Here is a 14242-nt window from a genome sequence, read left to right as displayed (position 1 = left end):
ACCAATGGAACAGAATTGAGAGCCCAGAAATAAACCTTTGCATATACAGTCAACTAATATTTGACATGGGCCAAGAATACTCAATAAGGAAAGGATAGTCTCTTCAATAAATGATGTTGGGAAAACTGTATATCCATATGCCAAAGAATGAAACCAGACCCCTATCTTACACCACTCACAAAAATTAACTCAAAATGAGATTTAAACATAAGACATGATACCATAAAACTCTTTGATAATTGCTAAGAGAATAGATCTTAGAAGTTCCCAACACATACACACACACAAAAAATTGTAACTGTGAGGTAATGGATATGTTAGCTAACCTTATTGTGATAAACATTGTACACCTTAAACTTACACAATGTTTTATGTCAATTATTTCTCAATAAAACTGTAAGAAAAATTTTAATAAAGTTGGAAAAAAACTCAAAAACATATCATAGCAAACACATACAATGGAATACGACTCAACAATAAAAAAGAATGAACTATCAGGTGAATCTCTAAATAATTATGCTGAGTAAAAGAAACCAAAGCAGAAGGAAGGGTTATGAAATGATTTATTTTTCAGGGGTGATAAATATGTTCATTTTCTTGACTGCTGTGATGGTGTTATGGGCATGTGTCAAATGTATCAAAGTGTCCACTTTAAATATATGCAGTTCATTTTATGTCAATTATATTTCAATAATTTTTTAATCTTAAGGTATATATATCATCTTTTATTTCCTGCTCTAAACAATTTTTAATTAACCAACTGTATTATTGTGCTTAGGATGCCATAATAAAATTCCACTGGTTGAGTGACTTAAACAATATAAATTTGTTTTCTCGTATTTCTGGAGGCTGGAGTCCAAGATCAAGGTGCCAGCAGGTTTGGTGTCTGATGAGACCTCTCTTCCTGGCTTGCAGATGGCTGCCTTCTTGCTGTGTCCTCCAATGCCCTTTCTTCTGGGCATGATGCCCAGACAATCTCTTGTGTCTCTTCCTCTTCTTACAGGGATACCAGTCCTATTGGATTACAGCCCCATCCTTATGACCTCATTTAACCTTAATTACCTCTTTAAAGTCCTTACCTCCAAATACAATCACTTTGGGGGTTAGGGCTTCAACATATGAATTTGGGGCGGGGGGGATACAATTCAGTCCATAACACCAACTACAGTCCTAACTGTGTCAAATGAGAAGGCTTCTGCTATATTTACTCACTCCCTCCCTAACACTTTCAGCACCCACTGTTTCAACAGCAACTGGCAGTGTCACCTATGCTCTTTGAGGGATATCTGCTCTTCTCTACCCAGAGAATTCCAGTAAGTATCCTGGAAATAATGAAATTTATACCAAACTAAATTAGCATTCCTTTCATAAGGCTAGGATTGTTTTATGGTAAATTCACTTATATAACAATACTCTGGACCTTCCTTAGAATTTGTATCTGCCGGAATTCCCTAGCGGTCCAGTGGTTAGGACTCCACACTTCCAATGCAAGGGGCATGGGTTCAATCCCTGGTCAGGGAACTAAGATCCCTAAGATCCCACATGCCACACAGTACAGCCAAAAAAATAAAAAAAGAATTTCTATCTGCAATATGTTCTGAATCTTATTTAATTACCCAATAACTACAAGCACAATGAATAACAACCATTACTACTAATCACTATAATAAACAGATGAATCACTCAAACAAATGTACAAACTTTTTATTTAGAATTAGAGACTCAAACACAAATTAAATAAGTATAATATAAATTAAGCCTTCATAAAACAATCCACAACTACTTTAAATCATCTACTATTTCTATAATAAAATTAAAGAGAAATGTAAAAATAGTGAAAAATCTAATTATTTTTAAAGTCATATGTCAACATTAAAATTATTACAAAACATTCAAAGAAATTTAATTAGAAAATGAACAAAGCCACTACAGAGTGATTCCTGCTATCCACTAAAATGAACTAAGGAATTAAATTATAGTATGATTTCTACTCATACACAAATAAAAAGCACCTTATTTTTAAAAGACAGTTAATTATCTGTTTCTCTCCAAGGCTGTGAGGACTACTCTGTTTACTTGACTTTTAAATTTAATATGGCACAATAGGTTTGATCAATGAAAACAGTATCACTAAAAATGTTTAGAATGTTCCTTACAGACCTTTTCTACTTTATTTCATAAATGAGGGGGTCATATATCTAAAAGTTAAAATATTATAATATTATAATAAACATTCCTCAATAAGGTATGTGGCAAAATAAAAATATATATTAAACAATTACTTTTCATTTACAAGTGGGAAATTGATCAGACTTATTTTATATTTTCCCTTTTTATGTCTTAATTGTCCAGAAAAAAAAATTTTTATATTTTATGTTATTGTTATAAATCCAACTCTAAGAATTGATGCCCAAAAAACGACCAAGGGAGATAGTATGATATCTTCAGTCCATATTGTTTCTGAAAATACTTATTAAAAGTGGAACTAGACCTGTCTTAAGTAGATAACAGAAAAATACACTATTACGCTGTTTGTATATTTAAAATAATCCAAAACAAAATAAAAGAAAAATCCACACTCAAGAATGGCACCCACATTATTCACGAATAAAGTATTCTGCATATATACTAACAACTGTGTGGCTAAATATTTTCCTAAAAACATGCATATTATAAGGCCTTTTATAATTGAATTTATAAAAACCAAACTGTATTGTTTATATATCAACTGTCATGATTGAAGCTTTCTGTACATCAGGAGAGTTAAAACTTTAACATCTGTTATTCTGTAAAACTGAAGATGAAATATAATCAAACTAGCTTCTCACTAGAAAATTTTATATATCTCAGCAATCTGTTATACTTCTTGTCATCAAAAAATAGACTCCAAGATGCAGTTATTCTTTCAAAATGTTAGTTTCTACTGCGTTACTCTTTAAGAACCATTTTAATCAAATCACATTTCTTGGAGAAAATTCACTTAGGGTTCTGAAAGAATCAGTTGTTTTCTACAAGCAACTCTGCCTTGAGTGGTAGAGTTCTAGCTCTCTTAGAAGTATTTTTTCTCTTTCAAAGGGAATGAAAAATATGTAGAGACTTTCTTACTGACTTACTAAATGTAAAGAATAATGGAAAGTATATAATAAAATTTTGGAATACAATAACGTTTAAGTTTCCACAGTTTTTTTTCTATAAACTAGCTATAACCTCAGAAAAGTCGTCTAAGTTCTCTGTGCTTTAGTTTCATCTTTAAAACAAAGAGATTAGAATAGACAATCTCTAAGGTTCCTTATAATTCTCACATGATATGATTCTGTGCTTCTGAAGGAATATTTAATTGATATATTGAATGTCCATAAATCAAGAGAACCGAACTAAAATAGCACAGCTGATCTAAACCTCTCCTATTAGAAAAACACAAAGACTGTTAAAGCTCAACTTCTCAAACCTTACTAGGCCCGTTCCCTCTTCAGCCAGACCAATAAATAGCCCAGAGTTAAAACCAAATATCTTAGTTAAATAAATTATTTTAAGTACACTGTGCCAGCCAGGTCTAGCCTGGGGGTGTAGTTTACATTATTTTCATCCTATTTACATTCAAGATAATCTGTACAGTTAAGGTTGGGGGCTACTTAATATTCTTGCACTTCAAAACCAGTGAAGTTAAATACAGCAGAGTATTAGTCATTATCATATTCTGTCAATTTCAAAATAAAAGTATGTTGAATACCATTTATGGGCTAGAAAAACAACACAAAGGGGGGCCTCCCTGGTGGCGCAAGTGGTTGAGAGTCCGCCTGCCGATGCAGGGGATACGGGTTCGTGCCCCGGTCTGGGAGGATCCCATATGCCGCGGAGCGGCTGGGCCCGTGAGCCATGGCCGCTGAGCCTGCGCGTCCGGAGCCTGCGCGTCCGGAGCCTGTGCTCCGCGACGGGGGAGGCCACAACAGTGAGAGGCCCGCATACCGCAAAAAGGAAAAAAACAAAAACAAAAAAAAAAAACAACACAAAGGTAAAAAAGAAAATCTTGCTGACAAATGCTGATGTTCAAATGAATTCAGTTGTGTTTTGCCATTTCTCAAAAAAAGAGGGAGGAGATGTCAGGAGAAACCTACTTAGGTAATACTGAACCACAACATTTCAGGAGCTTTTATGAGAAATTAATGTACCATGAAGCAGCACTTTGGTACTAGTGCAGTGCAAGTTGGTTTTCCTTTGTCTAACTATGGGCAGCAAATGAGGCACTTAACTGTAAAATAGAAAAATAGGGTAGATTTAAGAAGAAAATTCAAAATCATTCATAAAAGATAATTAGCATTATTCAAAAAGTTAAAAATTCTACTTTTATTTAACATGCATTCAATGTTATACATGCTTTGCTAGGGAAAATCCTTTGAATGTAAGACTGCTATTTTGTTTATGAGACAGAAAATATTTCCTTTGCAAGAGATTCTGGATTTCTGAGAATGAAATCCAAGTCTTCTCAACCTGAGTGCTACATGTTTATAAACCAAGAAAAATGCATCTAACCCATACTGCAGAAATGTTTCTAACCATCAACAAAGTATAACATGTGATCCCTGACTTTATTCTCGGAAGGACCAGCTTTTATTTTATATAACTTCAAAGAAGGGGACCTAGTGACTGTAACTGAATCATGAATACATATTTAGCACCTAAATTTAGAGAACAGTTAAGTATTGCCATAGTTTTAAATCACTGTATGTCCATAGATTGGGGGGAAGTCAGATATATGTTGTTCAATGATATCAGAACATTCTCAAAGATTAAAATATCAAGATTCCAAAAATTACCCTTGATTTGCGAATGCATCTGTCTATAACATTCAAACACGATATTATCATTTCTTCCTGGAGTTACAGACGTATATTCTTTTAATAAGTAAAGAAATAAATGAGGTTTATTTTTTCTTTACCACCATTAAACTGTCTTCTGAATGTGGCACTTTTTCAGAGATTTAGATAGAAAATAGTCCTTAAAAAATGTCATTCATATTCTACCACTGGTGTTATTTTAAATGTTCTTTTCTATAAGGCAGAGATCAAGAGTGAAGTAAATGATCATGGGCCTCTGCTGAAAATCATAAGCAAATATAAAGCAGGAACAAAGAAAATGAACATTAATTTCTGGCAATATATTGGCACATAAGTGCTTATCTATGGGGTAAAAAAATCACTAAATGAAAAGATAATAAATGTTTGCTGTGACATTATTCCAAGTGAATGGAGCTTACACCTAAGAGAAATAGTCTTGTGTTGCCTCTTTAAATAAGCTTGACTTTAATTCTGGATGGAACACTTTGCTTCCTATGTTAAAACTGATACATGGCATTAACTAAAGTTTTCCATGAGACAATCTAATCATTCCCACTGAAAAATCATATAATCTTACCTCTTCTCCCTATTTGCTTACAAGAAGGCTTCCCTTGACTCATAAGGGAGGAAAAAGGCTTAAAAACACATGTTCTTACTCCAAGGAGGATGGCAAATTTCAGTAGTTCACAATCCTTACATTTGTCATTTATGTTCACTATAACAAACTGCATTCCTCACTACATAATTAATTTCCTCACATACAGAAGAATTAAAATTCTCTTATTTATATCTTTAAGGTAAAATGTTCTCTCTTCTTTAAGGTATTCTAGTCTATTTTTGAAAGGAAATGAATACATAAAAACACAGGAACACTGTTGATTCAATTTAGTTGTTAATAAGGTGCATGTGGCTTTCAATATGAATATTGTTTGATACATTACAGCTTAAGTAAAAAGCTAACTAAGTCAAAATGAAGATTCAGCTTAGTACCTAAGATGTGGAAAATGTGAGACAAGAATATAAATTCTATATAAATAGTAACAAAATGGGGAGAAATATTCTTCTTTCCCAAAAAAAGCCAACTGAAAATATTCTTAAATTAAGTGGACTTCTGCTTCCCAAACAACCAGACGTGCTACACAATAATACCAACCTGCAATACCTGAAATGTAGAATTACATTCTGACTGTGGCCCTTGAACTTCTGCATTTAATTCACAATTCTCTGGTGTCTGACTGATTTCATCTTGCAAAGTAGGAGACACGCAATGAGTGTCATCTACAGAAGCACTGTCAGACAAGACATCTAACTTTTCAGGGGAATGAGCTATGTGAAGCTTACTATCTCCCGTCCCTTCATCAAAATGTGTCCTCTCATCAGCATCATCTAGCTGTTGAACTGAAGTTAGATACTGTTCAAGCAGACTATTATCCTGCTCATTGTTTGAGCCTTCCTTACTCCATTCACCATGTTCTTCACTAACATCCCCTATATCTGACTCTCTGCCATGTTTGACTGTGTCAATGGAATTCCCCATTATGGAACTTTCACTACCTTCTGTGGAACTTTTTTCAAAATCCAAAGAATCCTGTAAACAGTGAATTTGTTCTGTTAAGGAGGAATGAAAACCAGAGTCTGGAAGTTCTGGTAAGGATTTCTCTTGAGGAGCTTCATCAGGAGCAATGAACCAATCAGAGTTTTGATCAGAAGAGGGCTCCTGACTTTGGGTGAATAATGGAGGGTTAGATGGCACCAGAGTACTTGATATAGGACGGCAGGAACTTAGATGCTGGTCCACCGTCTGCTGCCAAGCTTGTAGAGACCTTACCTATAAACCAAAGGATATAGTTTTACTACAAAATATAAATCATGCCTATTTTACAACTGTCCTTTGAGCTTTCTTCCCCAACACTCATGAAGTTGGTAAATGGCAGATGGCTTAACTGGAGTTAGAAATGACCTGACTCCCCTTATCCTTTCCATAGCACCCCCAGCCTAGACCTGGCTGGCACAAGTGGTTCACATCCTTGGTAATAAAAGGTCCTCACCAGCAGAGCAGGGATGGGCCAAAGCAATTCTCTTCCTACTACTGGAAAAGTAATCAGAAACACAATAGCACATGTATAGCTGACTAAGTGGTAAATCAGGTACTCGATAAGATACACTATCTAATAAGACACATTAGATCTGTCTAATAAGACAGATTAGAGCCTATTAATATGAGTAGATTCGCTAAAATAAAAGTCTCATTTTAGATACCCATTTGGGATAAGAGGTTTTAAAAACTAACAATATAGTATATACAACTCTAAAATACCTAAAAATACCCCAAGTTCTTGATAATATGCTTTTACATTTTTAAAGTATAATTAAAATCTCAGAATTTTACGGTAAAATCTGCAACAAGAAAGCAATATATAGAATTTTTTAGTTTCCCTTTGACCATCCTCCAAGGTCATCACTGATAGCAGGTGAATATGTAGCCTTCCAGACCTTTTACTATGTATTTTCAAATATAATATAGGTAAAATCCTATTATAACAAACTTGTTTATAAAAATACTTCCAAAGGGGCTTCCCTGATGGTACAGTGGTTGAGAGTCCGCCTGCCAATGCAGGGGACACGGGTTCGTGCCCCGGTCCGGGAGGATCCCACATGCCGCGGAGCGGCTGGGCCCGTGAGCCATGGCCGCTGAGCCTGCGCGTCCGGAGCCTGTGCTCCGCAACGGGAGAGGCCACAACAGTGAGAGGCCCGCGTACCGCAAAAAAAAAAAAAAAAAAAAAAAAATACTTCCAAGGGATTATTATCAAGACGTATTTGTTGGGATACAATAATAGTAAAACCAATGGTTTAGGGAACTGTCCCTAAAGTGTGCTACTACAGGATTCAAACTCTCTCCCTGGAAGTCATGTGTACCTTTTAGGACATGCTTATTATAGCCATCACACACTATTTCAATCACCTTTCATTCAAATAGTCTCAAAAGATAAAACAAGATAGCTACATGAAACTTCAAATTGGGCTTTTTATTTCTACTGGAAAATTATAACAATATCCCTCAATTTAGTACTTTCCTTCAGTGTTAGAGTTCTTTATCTCTCTGGTCAAAACTATGAAAATATTTTTCTTCAGACTAAATAAAATGTAACAAAATTCACTGTCCTAGTTCAGAGTTAATGGCAAGGAACACAAACCACATCCTTAACCTTGAGAAAGCGTGCTTACTTTTTACCTGTAACTACTCTATGATTATCTCAGGAAATCTAGAATTTTTCTTTGTTCACACAGTAGGTAATTCAGCAGGAGGGAGCTTACCTGGTTCCAAAGGAATCTGACAGCCTCTTCTTGTACAAATTTTTTAATACGTTCTTCATCTCTTTCTTTTCGTAATCTACAATAATTCAAAATCCATTACTGATACAAGAAAGGGTGCTTTGAATTGTACTTCTTGTTATGACGAATAAACATATACATTGTAAAGAGATTAATATTCTAATAACAGTCCTTTCCACTTTTAGAATATCTAAGTGAAACTTTAGTTTTAAGCTATGACTCGACATAGAAGCCATATAAGATGTGACTGAAATTCAGATTATACTGGTTCTACAAAGGATTGCCAGTAGTGAAAAATAAAATATTAAATGCCTCTTTATCTGGCCTCAATTTCCCAGCCAAACATACCAAAGGGGCAGGAGCTGCAGAAAGGATCAGGACCACAGTTTGAAACACCCTATTCTAAGAGACCAGTAGGACTAATCACATCAAATTTCACATACCTGTTTGCCTCCTGACATACTCTTTACTATCAACAGAACTTCCCCTCATTCATTAAAGTTTTCACTCTGCGCTCACTGCCCCCCTCTCTGTACTTAAACTAATCAGAAACCTAAGGTTCTCTTAGCTATCCATTATCTCTTAAACTGTCACCCCATTTTGTTCTGAACCTCTGATCTACTTTCTCTAGCCCCCCAAAGCCCTCCTACTGTGCCATGTGGGACTCCCGAATTATAGTCAGCAAACTCCCATATACACTCAACCTCTGTAGCTCTCTCAAGTGGCAGCTACTTTTTTCACTCATACATCAGGGTCAGAACGTTGCTTCTCACTGCTGTTTACAAATGAGTCTTAACCTTCCTCCTTCAAGAACTCCAGCCATCCTGCTAAATTTCCCAAAACTCTTTTTCAAGTACTGACCTCCCATTATCGGCCCCCATTTACTGAAGGCTCAGCACTAGTCTTTTTCTCTGCCCTGCTCCCCTCGTCATTTCTGGAGCTCTTGACATTCACATGGATGCTCTATCTAACAATAATCCACCCCTCATCACTCATCCTCAGTCCCACTCTAGACCCAAGTTGTTTTTTTATTAACACCTTTATTGGAGTATAACTGCTTTACAATGGTGTTAGTTTCTGCTTTATAAACAAAGTGAATCAGCTATATGTACATATATGTCCCCATATCCCCTCCCTCTTGCGTCTCCCTCCCACCCTCCCTCTCCCACCCCTCTGGGTGGTCACAAAGCACCGAGCTGATCTCCCTGTGCTATGCGGCTGCTTCCCACTAGCTATCTATTCTACATTTGGCAGTGTATTAGACCCAAGCATTTTGACTACACCATTTTCGAAAATTATTTCAAGCACCAAACACAAACCACTATGTCCAATCCTCCCAGTTCACTTGTTCTTGCCATAATCTGCAACAACCTGGACGACCAATCTTCATCTATGACCACCAAACAAATGACCCCTTTCTCTTGCCTTTCCTTCTACCTCCTTTAAATTCTGAGATCCATCATTATGATCATTCCCCTCCCAAATGTCATCAGCTCCCTTGCCCCTCCCTCTCTCCCCTACCATGTTCACCTGGAAAAAAACCCATTCCTGGCTGAACCATGTCCAAAATCAGAATGGAACAGCTGAGAGTTGTTGATGAAAATCATACAGTCTGACCTATCGTTTTGCACTTTAAGTTTTTCCTCACCCTGTCCAGTTATCCTCCTCCATTCCCCTTATAAGTTCACTTTTAAGATGAATACCCCACACCTCATACCTCTCTTAAACCTCCCACATCCTCACCCCTCTCCTCAATTCCAAGTGCTGACCGCATCTTGTATATTATTGGAAAAGGAGAAACAACCATCAGACAGGACTTCCCTATCCCACCATCAAACCTACCACCTTACCTGCTCCTACTTCAGGCTACTCCCTCTACTTGTGCACTGGACCTCTTCTTCTCTCACCTTCTCAAGAACTTCCATCCTGCACTTCTTTCTTTGCTCTGCACCATCAGTTCTTCCTTCCTTATAGAATCATTTCCATCAACACATAAACCTGCTCTATATCTCCCATCTTTAAAAAAGAATCTTCTTAAGTCCAGATTCTCCTCTGGCAACCACCTACTCTCTTCTCTTCCTCACAGCAACACTTCCCAAAAGTTGGCTACCCTCACTCTTCACCTCTCATTCACTACTCAATCCTTTCCAAACTGCCTTCATCCCTCTACACACTGAAGCTGCTCTTAAGAAGCTCATTGGGCAGGAAAAGGTTAACTCAACAGGACTGGGGTGTTTGAACCCTGCACATTCTAAAGACAGGACTAGCCTTGACCAGCTCCTGAGAGCTAACCTCCAAGCCCTTGGAATATCCTGCCTGATAAGAGTATCTTTGTACATCTGGGACCTTGGTTTATGCTAACAGTGTACTTTCTGGTGAATACCTGTTTTGTTCACCTGAGACCCTGGGCCACAGTGCATCAGTTTGACCTTGGCTGGGGGCTGAGGTCTGAGTAGTTAAGGTCAGTAACATGGGCACTCAATGCCTAGGTGACTGACCCCCAATAAAAACCCTGGATGTCAAGACTCGAGTGGGCCTCCCTTGAGGTTCACATACTTCATATGTGTTGTCACACGTCGTTGCCAGGAGAATCGAGCCCCATGTGTACAACTGCACTGGAAGAAGACAACTAGAAGCTTGTACTTGGTCTCTCCTGAACTCTGCCCTGTGTGTCTTTTTCCTTTGTTGATTGTAATCTATATCCTTTCACTCTAATAAACCATAATCATGAACATAAAGAATAGCTTTCTTGGGCTCCCTGGTGGCACAGTGGTTGAGAGTCCGTCTGCCGATGCGGGGGACATGGGTTCGTGCCCCGGTCCGGGAAGATCCCACATGCTGTGGAGCGGCTGGGCCCGTGAGCCATGGCCGCTGAGCCTGTACGTCTGGAGCCTGTGCTCCGCAACGGGAGAGGGCACAATAGTGAGAGGCCTGCGTACCGCAAAAAAAAAAAAAAAAAAAAAAAAGAATAGCTTTTTTGAGTCCTGTGAGTCCTTTTTGCAAATCATCAAACCTGAGGATAGTCTGGGGGACCCTCAACACAGTCACCAGTAACCTCCAGCTGCTAAATCTAACACACAGTTCTCTGTCCTCTTACAGCACCTCTCTTCTCTCCTGAAACGCTTCCCTGTTGGAGCTGGGACTCACACTCTCCCAGTTCTCCTACCACTCTAGCTGTCCCTCCTCAGTCTCTTTTATTGCTTCCTCCTCTCCCACCTGATAATATTAATAAATACTGCTGGTTTCAATACTAATACTCAGAATAAATCTATGAAATCCTAATTTTCCTGAGTTGACGGCCATGAAAACGTGTGAGCCATGGAATGAACAAATAATTTCCACCATAGCCCCCAAATTTTAGCCCCTTTTAAGTCCCTGCTATTTTCTTTAATTCTTATGTCACCTACTGGGTTCTATGTAGACTTTCTCATCTTCTCATTTTTATACTTAAAATTCAGTTTTTCTATATTTTCTGTACCTCCCGTGTTTAGGTATATAGATGTCCATGAGGCATGCATTCATTCAAAATTTACTGCTATGCTGCATCTATGTTCCAATTGCTGTACTACAGATGAAGATGCATATGGCAGTCCCTGTACTCAAGATGCTTTCAGTATATTGTAGGAGACAAACCAAGAGTGGCAACATGGTATGGAAAGTGTCCCAGCCCCAAAAGCAGTGATTCAGTGTTCTGAATCAATGCTAAGAATCTGACACCCCCAAACCAACCAAACAGCATCCAAACTGTAAAAGTACTAAACAGGGACTTTTCACCCACCTCCTTATTTCATCAGTTAGGCAGACAATGTGCTCCTGCATCCGGCGCAGCCGGATTTCATAGCGTACATCTTTAGCTTGTGGGTTGTAGTTTCTGGCATAAAAGCCCCGCCAATAGGCCTGAAGCTTGGTGGCTGCTTCATTCAGTTTCTGAAGGGCAACTTTATTTTGTCCCGGAGTAAGAGATCTGTGGGTTAAAACCCTGCAAGGAAGTTTCTCTGAAGCTGTTTGAGACATGGTTTCTTCACTGTCTGGCTGCATATGGAAGACATTGTGTCCAACTGACTCAGGAAAAGATGTAAGACTGTGGGTGTCCTCCTTTATGAAGGCATTGGTTACTGTTGGCTCAGGACAAGGTAATAGCCCATCTTTCTCATTTACCTCTGTACTAATAGCACTTTTTGTCATCTCAACAGAATTCTCATTTGCAGCCCAAAAAGCCTTTTCCCCTTCCTTATCAAAGCTGTTGTTTTCCGGACATTTCACAGATTCATCTGCAGCACCATCATCTTCTAGGCCCAAGTTAATGTCTTGCAGCCTCAGCTCAACTGTAGGTGACACTGGAGAGAGCCCTGACGCAACTGGCATAAAAGTAGACTCTGAAGAGAGAAGACTACAGTTTAACTTGTCTTCATCTGTCTGGATGTCTTCCAGGTGCAGGTCATTTCGAGAATATCTTGTAGTGTGTACAGAGGCTGGAAAGTTATTCTTAACAGCATATAAATGGTCATCATTACTGCTTATCCCAACCCAAGAATTGACCTGGATGACGGGTTCTAAAAGAATCAACAGAACATCATTTAAAACATTAAATGTTTAAAGAGGTATTTTTTCAGTTGGATCCTTTTAATGAACTCTAATCCCTGAAATATAGTAAAGTGCCATGAAATGATTTCAGTAATTTCCTCCAATATGCCTAAAACACCAAACCAAATATTTTTAAGAAAATGAATTCTTGCAATGGTCATAAGAATAATCAAAATACCAGGTCACTTCAAAAGGTAGCAGTCCTCTGAACGTTTTCAAAAATTAGACATATAGTAGTTATATATGTCTATCTGTGTATATACATATATATAAAATATAAGATCCAAATGTTCACTTAAGCTAACAAGTAAAAAAATCATGAAAACATGTACTTTTTGTTTTATGATACCAAACAGATCAAACAACTTGGAGAAAAAGGATCAGAGATCAGTTTATTTCTTACCACTTTCCTGGACTACCTGGCAATCTTGAATGGGGCTGGAATGCTCCGGTACAAAGGATGCCCTTGTTTCAACAGAAGCAAGAGAAGACGACTCTTCATTTTGGCTCTGGTTCATCAACTGCCTCTGGTGAAACCTAAAAATCAGTAACATCTGATGTGATTTAACACAAACCAAAAAAGAAAGCTTTTTCTGCTTCCTTTGAAGTGTAACACTGTCAAAAAGGTAGAAGTTTACAAGCTTTCAAAGTATATACCTTTCAAAGGCAAGAATATAAAATGGGAAAAAGACAGTCTCTTCAGCAAGTGGTGCTGGGAAAGTTGGACAGCTGCATGTAAATCAATGAAGTTAGAACACACCCTCACAGGGGAATTCCCTGGTGGTCCAGTGGTCCCTCCACACTCTCACTGCCAAACACCCAGGTTCGATCCCTGGTCGGGAAACTAAAATCCCACAAGCCACTCAGCGCAGCCAAAAAACAAAAAACAAAAAAAAAAAGAACACACCCTCACACCACGCACAAAAATTAACTCAAAATAGCTTAAAGACTTAAACATAAGACAAGACACCATAAAACTCCTAGAAGAAAGCATAGGCAAAACATTCTCCGACATAAATCATACCAATATTTTCTTAGGTCAGTCTCCCAAGGCAATAGAAATAAAAACAAAAATTAAAAAATGGGGGGCTTCTCTGGTGGCACAGTGGTTAAGAATCTGCCTGCCAATGCAAGGGACATGGGTTCGAGCCCTGGCCCAGGAAGATCCCACATGCCACGGAGCAACTAAGCCCATGCACCACAACTACTGAGCCTGAGCTCTAGAGCCCGCAAGCCACAACTACCGAGTCCATGTGCCACATCTACTGAAGACTGCGCACCTAGAGCCCATGCTCCACAACAACAAGAGAAGCCACGACAATGAGAAGCCCGTGTACGGCAACGAAGAGTAGCCCCCACTCACCACAACTAGAAAAAGCCTGCTCACAGCAACAAAGACCCAACACAGCCAAAAATTTTTTAATTAATTAATTAATTAATTTTTAAAGCCATAAGGGAAAAAAAAAAGGGACCTAATCAAACCTACAAGC

At 38.1% G+C, this 14242-nt stretch overlaps 2 protein-coding genes across 3 annotated transcripts in view; one reads left to right on the top strand and one right to left on the bottom strand.

The window, feature by feature from the left end:
- The window catches only part of RPL24 (ribosomal protein L24), a 100498-nt gene that overhangs the window by 46671 nt on the left and 39585 nt on the right, over nucleotides 1-14242 (top strand). The window lies entirely within an intron of this gene.
- Nucleotides 2304-14242, bottom strand: part of CEP97 (centrosomal protein 97) — a 29098-nt gene continuing 17159 nt past the window's right edge. Inside the window, exons 8-11 of the mRNA XM_060098728.1 lie at nucleotides 13156-13289; nucleotides 11947-12721; nucleotides 8151-8226; nucleotides 2304-6663 (exon numbers count right to left, since the gene is read on the bottom strand). Of these exons, the coding sequence (XP_059954711.1) occupies nucleotides 5971-6663; nucleotides 8151-8226; nucleotides 11947-12721; nucleotides 13156-13289 (1678 nt within the window). The 3' untranslated portion in view covers nucleotides 2304-5970. The remainder of the gene's footprint in view (nucleotides 6664-8150; nucleotides 8227-11946; nucleotides 12722-13155; nucleotides 13290-14242) is intronic.

This window comes from Mesoplodon densirostris, chromosome 5 (genome assembly GCF_025265405.1).
Source record: "Mesoplodon densirostris isolate mMesDen1 chromosome 5, mMesDen1 primary haplotype, whole genome shotgun sequence".
In the NCBI taxonomy this organism is placed as follows: Eukaryota; Metazoa; Chordata; class Mammalia; order Artiodactyla; family Ziphiidae; genus Mesoplodon; species Mesoplodon densirostris.
This window is presented reverse-complemented; position numbering and strand designations above follow the sequence as displayed.